This window comes from Bos grunniens, chromosome 4 (assembly GCF_055505025.1).
Source record: "Bos grunniens cultivar Pamir isolate PY7600 chromosome 4, Bosgru_T2T1.0, whole genome shotgun sequence".
Lineage (NCBI taxonomy): Eukaryota > Metazoa > Chordata > Mammalia > Artiodactyla > Bovidae > Bos > Bos grunniens.
Window position 1 is genome coordinate 56,450,013 of NC_141168.1, and position 12,979 is coordinate 56,462,991.

The window sequence follows — 12,979 nt, forward strand, 5'->3', positions numbered from 1 at the left end:
TTTGAAAAATAAATAGTGAGCTTTTATTATCCTCAGCAGCAGAGGGAAATCAGGCCTGAGCTCTACACAAGTAGCTCCACCCTGGAGGTTGAACCTACGGCAGCACCGGGGAGGAGCTCCTCAGAGACTCCCTTCATCTGGCCGCCCTGCCCGAGGCATTTCTAATGAGTTGGGACCCACAGGGATCAGCAGGGAGGAGCACAAGGGGAAAAGCTCTCCAGCCTGAAGTCAGGCGTGTCCAGAGCTAGCACCTGGCGACGCACAACTCGCATCCTCCCTGGAAGGCAGGTGAGAACCCGCGCCTGGGACCCCACACCCCCGCCCTCCGGGTGTCTCTCCAGTTCGTCTCCGACCCCGCCTTCCTCCACGGTCCTCTCATCTTTGGCCACAGTGTCTGGTTTGTGAGAAGAGAATGTTGAACAAGCCAGGCTCTCGTCATTCTGAGTCCGAACTCTCATTTGACTTGGAAGACTTATGCTTTCGTTTTTTCTTCTTTTTCTTTTCCTTCTTCTTCTTCTTATGCTTTTCTTTCTTCTTCTTTTTCTTGTGTTTCTCTTTATCTTCTGAAGAACTGGAGCTGCTCCCATCGTCATCTGACGTTGAATCCTCCAGTAACTGTTTTAACTGTTGTATCCTAAACACATAAGATTGATCAAAGAACCATATTCAACTTAACTTGAAAAAATTTTTTTAGATAAAAATATAAGAACAGTAATGAGGGTGAAAAAATCACAAATTAATCACCTCATTAAAGACAGTATTTATTTTTATATCTTTCCCCCATTCTTGTCTACATCCATGCCTGTTTTACATGACTGTAACCAGTGTACAAGCCATTTTGTATTCTTTCCATTGTCCTAAGTATTCTGGCATGTTTCCATAGTCCTTACTTTCATAATTTCTAACAGATGCATACTTTCCTAAATCATTCTCCCACTGCTCAAGTCCATGCTAGGTAATCTACCTCCTCAACAATTATAATTCAGCACAAGGAATTATATTCAATATTCTGTAATAACCTGTAAGGGAAGAGAATCTGAAGAATATATGTGTATGTATATATTTATATGTTGATATATTTCTGAATTGCTGTGCTGTACTAACATGATATCGCAAATCAACTATACTTCACTAAAAAAAAATTCAAACGATTATGATTCAATACCACCAATTTGAAAACAAAACAATATTAACAACAACAACAACAAAGTTCCTCTTGTTTTTTCACCCTGTCTAGGAATTAAAAAAAAAGCTCAGATCTTTAAAGACACTAGAGAAGATAAATGGTAGTTGCCAATACCAACTTTCAGTGACACGAGCAAGTCAAGGCTGGGTCAAACACAATGCTTTAAGTTAACCCAAGGAGAACAGGCTGGCCTGATCATTCCCTACACATTGGCTTTTTTCAGTGACTACCCCAGTCTTCCAAATATTTCACAGTTTACTAAACCACTTCTCTAATACTGGGATTTTTAAATTTATAAAGTTTCTAGCTTTAATTTCGAAGTTTAAGAGGATATTGTTATCATCAGGACAATCTCACCTTATATCCTTTTCATGTCTTTTATTCTCACGAATGATGTCATACATGGGATCTTCATGTGCCTTGAAGGTTAGAGAAGGTTAAGGTTAGGTTTGGCTTCATAGACTGTTAAAATTAAATCCCTCTTTCATGGAAACAGTTTTTTCCTCCTGTTTGGTGGTAATTTTATATTCACCATGTTCTGATCCTTCTTAAGGGTTGCCATCATTTAAAACTCCTAGAGGCTATAAAAAAGATTTCCCAGTTATACAAATACAGGATATAATTTACATAGCCTTCATAAGGAGATAAACCATGGCAAAATCATTATTAAGTACTACTCAAGGTTAGAAATGTTGAGATTAATTCTATTTGTTCTATATGGAAAGATGATCAAGTGATACTATTAAGCAAACAAGTGAGTTGGAAATGATACATGACTCATTTATAGGTTCACAAAAACATACTGTATATGACCAAAGAGAAATCTAGAAGTATACTCATCAAACTACTTACTACAAATTCCCTCTGAGGAGAGAGGCAAGATTGGACTTGAAAAATCAATTGTGAAAAACCTTTCTGTAATGTTTCCATTCTGTTAAAATAAGATGCATTTATTCTTATATTTGTATAATTTAAAACTACTTAAATTACTTAAAATATGAATACACATAAAATTTCATGGCATGTGAACTATCCTTAAAAATATTATAAAATTTTTTACATATCAAAGAAATGCTATGCTATGCTAAGTCACTTCAGTCGTGTCCGACTCTGTGCGACCCCATAGACGGCAGCCCACCAGGCTCCCCCGTCCCTGGGATTCTCCAGGCAAGAACACTGGAGTGGGTTGCCATTTCCTTCTCCAATGCATGAAAGTGAAAAGTGAAAGTGAAGTTGCTCAGTCGTGTCCGACTCTTAGCAACCCCATGGACTGCAGCCTCTAACAGCCTCCTCCATCCATGGGATTTTCCAAGCAAGAGTACTGGAGTGGGGTGCCATTGCCTTCTCCGTATCAAAGAAAACATAAAGTTAAAAATATCTGATATCTTACCACCTAGGGATATCCACTGTTAATATTTTAGTGTGCTTCTTCTAGTCATTATTCATATTTCCAAAAAATAGAATCATGTTATGTATATCAATACAACTCTATTCTTTTTCCCTTATGTTTTCATGAATATTGTCCTATGACATTACATATTCTTTTAAAACGTAATTCTTTTTTTAAAAAATAATGTTCATTTATTTGGCTGCGTTGGATCTTAGTTGGGCACTTGGAGTCGTCGTTGCAGCGTGTGGGCTTCTCTCTGCTTATGCACAGGCCCCAGAGTGCATGGTATCTGTAGCTGTGGTATGGGCTTGAGTGCTGTGCAGTGGGTGGGATCTTGGTTTCCCGACCAGGGATTGAACCCATATCCCCTGCGTTGTAAGGCGGATTCTTAATCACTGTAGTTAACACCAGATACTGTGGTTTAATCACTGGATTACCAGGGAAGTTCTTCAAACATAATTCTTAAAAGCTGTATGATTTATATGTTGCAGTGAATTATGTTGCATATTAGACACCACAGTTGTTTCCTATTTTTCTTCGATTTCTATTTTTTAATCATATAAATAATTCTGAAAGTTATTCTTATTTGTGTATACTGATGTTCTGTTTTATCCTTAGATCAATTGAGATTTTGAAATTTTAAAAATATGAATATATTTAAGTTTTTGAGATTTATCATCAAATTATCTGTTAAAGGTACTGTAAAAGCTGACATTCTGGGTAGAAGTGATTTATTCACAATATTTTCTGTAAATTAGTAAAATGAAAACCCAGTATTTTAAATATCTTAAAATCCTTGTAGAATATTTATATACCCCAGTTTGACATGCTGATAATCCCAAGTATATCCAGCAACAGCATAGTTAAATTGACCGAAATAGTTACTGAATGGTGAATTAACACCTGGGAGGTGACTTTGTTAAGAAAAGCGACAAGGGACTTCCGTGGTGGCCCAGTGGTTAAGACTCTTGAGTTTTCAATGCGGGGGAGACGGGTTTGATCCCTTGTTGGGAAACTCAGATTCTACACGTCACATGGCTCAGCCAAAAAAAAAAAAAGTGAAATGACAGACTGACTTTATTGTCATCCAAAGAGAGTATATCATTTATACATACTTCCAGTTTATGATAGAAAAATATGTAGTCTTTGGACAAAGGCTGAGAAACTAGAATCCTATTTTATTTATGAAATATGATTATTTACATAAGTACAAAAAGACTCACTGAATTGATAAAAATTCCTCTTTGGAAAAGGCAGTGTTCCCAAGGCATAGCAAATATCATTTTTTTTTTTTTTTTTAAATTTTAGAGGGGCAAAAAGAGGGTCATCAGTTCAAGCCCCTGCACCCAACTCGGAACCTGGGGAGCTGTCTGGTCATTGCCCCGTTTTGTTTTATTAATTAAAAAACAATTTTTGTTCACCTTTATTGAAGGATGTTGGCTTACAATATTCTATTAGTTTCAGGTACATGACAATGATTCAAAATTTTTATAGATTATACTCCTTTTCAACTTATTATAAAATACTAATTTTATTCTCTATGTTGTTGCTATTGTTGTTCAGTCGCTCAGTCGTGTCTGACTCTTTGTGACACCATGGACTGTAGCCGGACAGGGTCCTCTGTCCATGGCGTTTCCCAGGCAAGAATACTGGAGTGGGTTGCCATTTCCTCCTCCAGGGGCAAATATCATTTTAACAAGCATTTTTTTATTGTTAATAACTAATCTGTCACACAAATTTGATTTAATAGAGATGCGGTTAACACCAGATACTTTGGCTTAAAGGCTTTGGGAACATATTTTGTGTGAAACTCCAGTTCACTGGTGACTGCCTCATTCACTGACATTCATCATATCCAGTAAATATAAATTGACACTCTGGGGTTTTACTTACTACTCTGAACTGTTCTAACTTTTGGTTGCCTTTGATAAAGAAAGGGCATTCTTTGTCGCCCGTTCGGTGACCATACCGTTTACAGCGCCAACCTAAAATAAAGACAAAGGGATATATTTCTTTAAGATAATATATCTTTACTTAATTAAGATAAAGCATCAGATCATATTAAAGATAAAAAGCAAATATAATTAATGAAAAGAGAGAAACTACTTCCTCAAGTATCCTTTAATTGCAGAGTTTTAGAAGTGAACCAAGTACTTACTAAATAATTCCATGCAAAAAACAAAGTGTGATTTTTTTTTCAACTGGGCTATAGGTTGAACTGTGTCATCCCCTTTGCTTTCCCACTGTACTGAAAGTCCTAACCACTAGTACCTCAGAATGACCTTACTGGGAGACAGGATTTTTACAGAAGCCTGGAATATATCCTTTCCACACCAGCCCTCAGAAGAACACCTTGACCTTGGATCATGAACCTCCAGAACTGTGAGACAAGAAACTTCTTGTTTAAGTCATGCAGTCTGTGGGACTTTGTTACAGCAGAACTAGCAAACTAAACAGGCATTCAGCAACTCCAACTAAGGAGGTCAGGAAGCAGGAACAGGAATTATAGGTAGGATTAGCCAATTTTGCTCCATGCTGGTAGCTAATGAAAATATGTAGTGACAGGGAAATATTTCCTTCTTCACATTTCAATCTGAGAGTTGGTAGTAGGAAACCACTGGGAAACGAATGAAGTTTAGGGATTCTCTGACCTGCCCCTTCTGCATCTCCCCACTATTTTGAGTTAGTTCCACCTGGGGAAGAAGAAATGCATTCAATACAAATGCAGTCCCCTTCAAACAAATGTCTGTCTTTATGACAAAAGGAGAAATTTTATATGCCATAAATTGATGTGCGGTATCAAGAAGGACCCATATGATCTGTGATCAAAACCTCTACTAAAGGAGAGGTGATACTTGTTCCTCAAAGTGTGGTCAGTGGACCAGCAAGACTGGCATCACCTGGGAGCTTGTCGGAAATAGAGAGTATCAGGCCCACCCCAAGTTTGAGAAGCTCTGCTTTAGATAACACTAGGATCATGGAAATCAATGCCAATAGGGTTATGTGTACATGTATTTCCATCTGGGATGGATAAAAGTTTTGTGAAGTCTTAAGCTAACATAAATTAAGGAGAAGAAGGGCTTTTTTGGGGTCACGGAGAATCTTGACTTGGTAAATTTTACAGAAAGACAGGACCACTTTTGGGACTCCAAAGGCCTTTCGAAGGTGCAAGGAAGGGGTCCTAAAGCTTAAGCTTATTAACTTCATGTAAAACTGGTTCTGGTCCAGACTAAACACTTTTAATTTGCATGTCAATGAAAAGAACAATAAAATGGAAAGTGAAGCACAACTAACTACCCCATTAAGGAGAGGAGTGATTTTTAAACTTAATTTTTAAAAAAGGAAATATAATCAGTTTAATACATGATTCAACTCTAAAAATAATAAACACAATGAATTTATTTAGTTAAATTTATGATATAACTATTACTGGGGAAATGAGATAGGTAGGGCATGTGTATGAGATGGGATGGAGGAAGAAAAAAGGAGCTGAGTTCTGGTCTCCTACAGTTAGAAATGAGCAGATAATAAGGAAATCGGAAAAATCAAGGGTCAGGAATGTAATCCTGTTATCAAGATACATGGGGATAAACTTAAAAATAACCTTTTTAAAAGAGGTTGAGGTGAGAGGAATGCAGGAAAGGGAGAAGAACTGCTATTTTAATTGTGTGCATGAAGGATCTTTGTACAAACAAATACCTTCAAAGGCAGCAGTACCCCTTCTTCAAATGCCATCTTATGCTAGTGCAGTGGATAGTGTGCACACAGCTCCACCTGGTCCAGACCCACCCTGTGTGGCCCACAGCTCCTCTCAGGTCACCTGGGGAAACCTTAACACCACTAATGAGGACACGCTGAGGTGAGACCCCAGGAGACCCCAGGGGACCCAAGGTCACCCAAGGTGACCCCCAATGCATCCTTCGCCCCCATGGCATTGCTACATGGAATATCCTTTCTGTTACAGGAACATTACTGAAGCATAGACTCTGCAAGCAGCTACAGTCCTGTGGAAGACCACCACCCTTGCAGCCAGAAGCCCTGGACCCAAGGCGCTGCTCTGCCGCTTACCCCAGACACTGACTAACACACCAAGGGGGCTTCCTCATCTGTTGCCTAGAGATCATGCCCTGACTTCAACAGCATGGTGTGAGAATGAATTAAAAGGAGTGAACTCGTTTGTAAACAGTGGTCTATAACTTGCGTGAATTGAGGGTGTTACTTGAAACCTTTCCATGCTCACACTGCATGACTTTGACTTCTTTCCCGAGTGGCATCCAAAGTCCTTTGGTTGGTGCATGGGCCAGAAACTCCCTGGCATGTTCATTGCCTGGGACATCTGGTATACAGTCTTCTGGCTTAGTCTCATCTTCCTGAAAAAGGAAAAAGTGTGTAAGCTCTATGGCAAAAAAAGCACCAGAGCCCTCTCCCACCTGCTTGAGAACACAGCACTGCCTGGCTTGCTCATGGGCTGGAGATCCCTATGTCATCATGTTATCCTCTGAAGAGCTGGAAAGACAAATTATAACTGAGAAAGAAAATATAAGTAACTATTCCAGAAGAGCTAGCCTACCACAAAAACAAAGTAGCTGTTCTTAGAGAAAAGTCACTAGTGTTTACACAGGGATGATCTGTGAGCTCCAAGTTCTAATTCTAGATCACAAAAATTAGATTCTAAGATCACAAAAAATTTTCTGCTAACTTAGAAGCTTTGTGGAATGAGGCAGAAGATAGAATTAAACAAGGTTTCCTGAAACAATAAAAACAATGTGTCAGAGTAAAATAGATTATTAGACCTTGAAGGCCACTGTCACATTCTATAATCTCATACATACTGTATTTGTGAGATGCATTTTCACCACCAAATAACTGCACTGTATAATTAAGGTGCTGGTTTTTTACATTATGATTTTTTCACGTTTCCAGGAATATTACATTTATAATGGAAGAATGTTTCTTAAAAAATTTTTTTTTAAAGTTAAAAGCTCCTGGAGAAGAAAATGGCAACCCACTCCAGTATTCTTGCCTGGAAAATCCCATGGACAGAGGAGCCTGGCAGGCTACAGTCCACAGGGTTGCAAAAGTCGGACACGACTTAGCAACTAAACCACCACCACCAGTTATCTAATTTATATATACCCTCATGTTTCTACTCAGTTGTGTCTGACTCTGTGACCCCATGGACTGCAGCCTACCAGGCTCCTCTGCCCATGGGATTTAAAAATAAAATAAAATAAAATAAAGTTAAAAGCTACCAAACAGGAAAGGTTACTTTGACCTTAAGTCCTCTAAGTCTCACTCCCAGAAAAACATGCTGACACTGTGGCCGGGGTGCTGGAGGAGGGACTCTGCACCAGGCGGGGCTGGACTGGACGGATTCACATGTCCTCAGACTCCACTGTTCTCTGAACTGATGACATTCAAGAAAGCAGCAATGGAGCATCACAGAAGGAACATGGGGCAGCAGAGCTTTGAGAAGATGCAGTCGCAAGGGAGACAGACAGAAGGGGAGCGAGCGCTGAGGACACCCAGGGGGCCTGCAGTGGTGTCTTAGGGACATGTTCTTAATGTCTCTAAGAACAGACATAAAAAATCTGTTTTAGGCAGATTAAACTTCTGCAAAGGCATGGACGACAAAGCCCAAAGTGCACGAACTGACTGCCATCTGCAGAGAAGAGACAGGACTACCATAAAGGAGCTTCAAACCTTAAGCAGCTGTTTTTCATAACAAGTGACTGAGTCTGAGTTCTGGTCAAATCTGTCTCAGAGAAAAACCCAAAATACAAACTTTACACTGACCTTGATAAACCCAGGAGGAGGTTTTTCATAACTAGAAGGAAAAAAAAAAAACAAAAAAACTGGTCATCAACCATTGTTCATAGAAACATAACACATTTCAATCACCAAAAAGCAACTACAGGCCAAAATAAAAAAGGTTATTTTTAGTAAAAACTAAAACTACAGTATAACTTTTAAAAACAGTTAATAAAATAGGCCCAGCAGTCAGAGATGTTATGTTAATATGAATAAACTGATGCTGTATCACATCCTGCTGGGATGCAGCACTTAAATTGACCAAATAATAACTAACTTGGTGTCTAAGGACAATGATTTTATATTTAGAGGAAGGGAAATCAAGAGACTGCAGGGAAAATGTGAGGGAAGAAGAGACTTGAGCTAATTATGGTTCCAATCTGTCATTGCACTTGTGGGTGATTTACCTACCATAACTTCCAACTTCCGTAACACTGTGAGGCTCATGGGGGTGGCAGTGTGAGTGCTCTAAGAAGGATGGGGACTGCACAACGGGGAGGGAGCTAAGCCAGAGGGAAGGGTCTGCCAGAGTGGAAGCAGGTGGGGGTGATCCATCCCAGAGGCTCCCCCTTGCCCCAGCTCTGGATTCAAGATCCTCTCCACTGGCCTGTGGTGTTCGCAGAGCACACTGCCACTTGCTCCGCAGCTCTCTGACTGCCCTTTATGCCCCTACTGACCCCTCTGGACTCAAGGATGTAGGGCAATCGGTGGCCCTCAACTACTGCTAGAGAAGCAGATGACTGTGTGCAAAAGTACTTTCCCTTCCACCAATATAGCTCTCAGACCCTCAGGTTCTGAGGACGCAAATCATGCCTATGCTCCCAACTCATTTCCACTTTTCATTATTTTGCTGGAACTTGGGGAAAAGGCTTCTGGTGCCAAATCTACAAAAGCAGCACCCACCGCTCCTGTCCTTTAAAAAAATAACAACAAACTAATTTTAAAACTTGAAATGGAATTAACATATAACACTGTATTACTTTCAGGTGTAATTATGTTCAGTTTCAAGCACTGACACATTTTAGACTATGCAATGCAGAGCGTGGGTGTCTGGCTTTTAAAGGTGACTGCCTAATGGATATAACCCCCTTCTTAAAAAAGAATGTAGTTGGAAAAAGAGGTAGGATAACTGAACAGCTCAGGTCTTTTCAATGCCTCTCTAGTGGAATTTTACTGAGAGAGGGCATCGAGGTGCTATGACTGGTTTAAAATGCTATCTTGACTCCAACAACTTGGAAATTGGGGAGCCCCAAAGTTGCTGCACACAGAAGGTGAATTTAGAGATGACTAATTTTCTGAATTTTATACACTGAAAATGTCATCAGGAAAACAATAAATTCTAAAATGGCTAATCACCTAATAGTCAAATAGATACGGATTATCCTAAAACTAGACCAAAATAGTTTAAGTTAAAGCAAGAAAGCAGTAGTGTAGAGGACAGAGTGTTTGGTATGGTTCTATTTGTGTGTATGGGAAAAGGGATATTATACATATACATAAGATATCACCTGAGGGAGGGAGCTTTTTTTTTCACTTACATTTATTTACATGCAAATACACTGCCTCAAACAATGTTTTTTTTTAATTACAAAAGAAAAATGAAATTAACATTATCTTCCTCACACCTATGTTGCTATAAGTCCAGGCTAATAAATTTCTGAGAGAGAAACCAAAGGACTTAGGGGCAAAAAAAGGCCACTAATAGGCTGTTAGCTCATTTCTATTATAGAGTTACATAGGAAGCATTTTTGTTTTAAACATTTCAATGTCACTTGTTTGTTTCAGGAATCATATCCTCACTCCTACTCTAACCAACTTGCTATTTCCTCCTACCAAAGAAAAGAACAGGAGGATGAAACTAAACTTTAAGGTGATACTGAAAGTTCAGTTTAGAAACTTACTCCCTGCAGAAGTAACCACTCAACAATCACCACACCCACAATGCTCAGTACCAGACGGAAGAACTGAGCCTCTCAGGGTACTCCTAAAGAAATCTAGAAAGCCATAAAGGTTGAAACTGCTCTTAAAAAACTTCCATGTAACTCTGGACAGAGGTCCTCCATAGCTTGGGACCCCCAAAATGGAGTGGCCAGTTCAAATCTAAACCTAAGTCAGCCTGCCCTAATGGGAAATGCTTCACGTCAAGGAAACCTAGTATATACCAATCACAATCCTTCAGCCCAGGGTACCTAGCTTAGTTTAGCTTACCCTAGATAAGAGGACGTGCAAGCTTTGTAAAGAAATCCCTGACTCCCTAGCCAATCATGCCCTATTTTCAAGTCGCCTCTTGAAACGCCCTGTAAAACTTGCTCCTGTCCAAAATAACTGGGAAGAGTGTTCCACTGCGGATGAAACACTGCACTTCCTCAATCTATGGATTGTTTTTCCCTTGAACAAAGGACATCAAACAGCAAAGTGTGGCAGTTTTGTCTTTTGAGCAGCAGCAGGACTGTCCTGATAAAAGAGATGTTTTAGTTTTTGAAGTAGAAAACCCTAAAGACATAGCATTAATGTTACTAATGAATGGCTGCTGACGGACTGTATCACCTGCCCAATTTATACACATTTCTATTATTCCTCCATTATGGGCTTCCCTGGTGGCTCAGATGGTAAAGAATCCGCCTGTAATGCAGGAGACCTGGGTTTGAACCCTGGGTTGAGAAAATCCCCTGGAGAAGGGAAAAGGTACCCACTTCAGTGTTCTGGCCTGGAGAAGTCCATGAACAGTCCATGGGGTCGCAAACAGTTGGACACGACAGAGCGAATTTCACTCTCTCTCCATTATTCTTACTAAAAGAGGCCATACCTGCGACATGCCACAGCTTTCCACTGGAAAATATTTCAGCAATTTGCTTTGGAGATACCATATCTAAAAAGCTTTGAACCATACCTAAAAGGCTAATTCTGTTTATACCCAGTTGTTCAAATGAAGTGACATTCAGCTTAAGAGCCACAGGAGGCCAGGCTCCAAGAAAGCATGCATTTTGTGTCAAAGCTCCCAGAGGTTAGTAATGAAGGATTAACCCTTTGGGGGCCTTTTCTTACATCATTGTCTCAGCAATCATGAGAAGGTAGGCAGTGAGAAGTGCCTGTAACAAATAAGTCAAATAACTTATTGAACATCAAACTTAGAATCTAAGTTTGACCTCTAAAGCTGATTATAGAAGGAAAAAACAGAAGGGAATCGAAAGGGTCATTAATCCAACTTTCCACCTTATATTTAAATCTCCTTTACAACCCACCCTTCTCTCAGTGGTCATCTGGACTCTCCTCCAACCCTTGGGAGCTTGGGAAGCACACTGCCTTCCAAGTCAGGCCACGCTGACTCAGGTCCTAATTCTTTTTGAGCTGGAACTGGCCTCCTAGTAGCTTTCATCCTTATCCCTGGTGAAAAATCCTAAGGACCAGAGAGAACAAGTCTAGGCTCTCTTCTACCTGACAGCTCCTCCCGAGTAGTTAGGAGCCAGGCCCTCACCCCACTTTACTTCTCTTCGTCACCGCACGAACATTACGGGACTGGGCTTTCTCTTTCCTTATTAATAGCAAAAGATGAAAAGGACGGGGATTTTAACCAGTTCACAGTGCGCCCCCTGACCTGAGAGCGGGAAGGACCAGGGCGCTCAGTCGCACTTGCAGGTTTAGTCCCCGAATACTGACCGAGCACCGCTGCCGCCGCACGAGGACTAAAACCGCCGCTTCCTGCGGAGGAAGCGCCCGCCGCCACCGCTCGCGTCCCGGACGAGGCTCGGGGGAGGAGCCTCCCTCCCTCCCGCCAGCCGCTGGGAGTCTAGGGTCCCGCCGCCCGGGATCAAAACCGGCTCTCGGCTCGCCGGGGTCTGAGGGGCTCACCGGCCCACCCCCAGGTGTCCAAGGATCCCGTCTAAAGCGCCGACCGCGAGCGGACCCTGCCGCGCGACCCGGGCCCCGATCCATTCCTAGCATTAGTCGGAGACGGAGACGGGCGTGACGGACTCACAAGGACTCTAGGTGCTTGAGCTGCTGCAGCTGCTGCGCGTCCTGCCGCCGCCGCTTCAGCTCCCGGCGCCGCTGCAGCTCCTGCTCCGGGGGGTCCCGGGGCCGCCGCGCGCCCCCGGCGCCCGCATCGTCGCGCCTGGCCCGGGACGACATCGCAGCCCCGCGCGGCGCGGCTGAGGCTGCCCGGCCGCGCGGCGAAGACGGTACTTCCTCTGCGCCGCGCTCTCCTGGCCCAGCAGCGCCCCCTCCCGCTGCGGCTCCGCGTCCCGCCGGGCCCGGCCGGGTGCCCTCTCCGCGGCCGGCTGCACCCTGCACGGCGGAATGGCCGGCGCGGTCTTGAGTCGTTGATCGGAGCCCTGTCTTCAGGTTGGCTGGTGCCGGAGGCCAGAGCTCGCCCCCTGGCGGCGGCGTGTGGAGTTGGGCCAGTTCTGGAGTGGCTGGGCCCCTCATGGAGTCGGGCAACTTCTTCGCCATCTCCAACCCGGGAGGCCAGGAAACCTGTGCAAGTCCATTTTGTATCTCCCCGTGGCTAGGCACACAGGAGCTGCTCGTTACCCATTAGTAGGATGCACTCAGTTTTTGAAGAAAGCGAGGCTTCCATGGAAATTTTTCAGTTT

At 42.2% G+C, this 12,979-nt stretch overlaps 1 protein-coding gene across 4 annotated transcripts; it reads right to left on the reverse strand.

Moving 5' to 3' along the window:
• Positions 1–12,709, reverse strand: LOC147374200 (retinitis pigmentosa 9 protein-like). 4 transcript variants are annotated; one of them, XM_086396517.1, is made up of 6 exons: positions 12,364–12,709; positions 8,373–8,403; positions 6,817–6,946; positions 4,470–4,561; positions 1,544–1,605; positions 1–634 (listed from the first exon to the last, which is right to left on the reverse strand). In XM_086396517.1, the coding sequence occupies exons 1-6, from the start codon at positions 12,513–12,515 to the stop codon at positions 436–438; spliced, it is 666 nt and encodes a 221-aa protein (XP_086252643.1). In that variant the 5' UTR covers positions 12,516–12,709; the 3' UTR covers positions 1–435. The 4 variants fall into 4 exon arrangements, with proteins under 4 accessions (XP_086252643.1, XP_086252646.1, XP_086252645.1 ...); XM_086396520.1 differs by lacking the exon at positions 12,364–12,709 and adding an exon at positions 12,045–12,301; XM_086396519.1 differs by lacking the exons at positions 4,470–4,561; positions 12,364–12,709 and adding an exon at positions 12,045–12,269.
• Positions 12,710–12,979: the final 270 nt, after the last annotated feature.

Bases quoted from the DNA above. Each gene is read 5' to 3' on its own strand.
- LOC147374200 (XM_086396517.1), bottom strand. From the start codon at position 12,515: ATGTCGTCCCGGGCCAGGCGCGACGATGCGGGCGCCGGGGGCGCGCGG. The intron at 8,404-12,363 runs GTGAGTCCGTCA...TTTTCCTTCTAG, and splicing joins CTCAAGCACCTAGAGTCCTT to TTATGAAAAACCTCCTCCTG. The intron at 6,947-8,372 runs GTCAGTGTAAAG...TTCCTTTTTCAG, and splicing joins CTCCTCCTGGGTTTATCAAG to GAAGATGAGACTAAGCCAGA.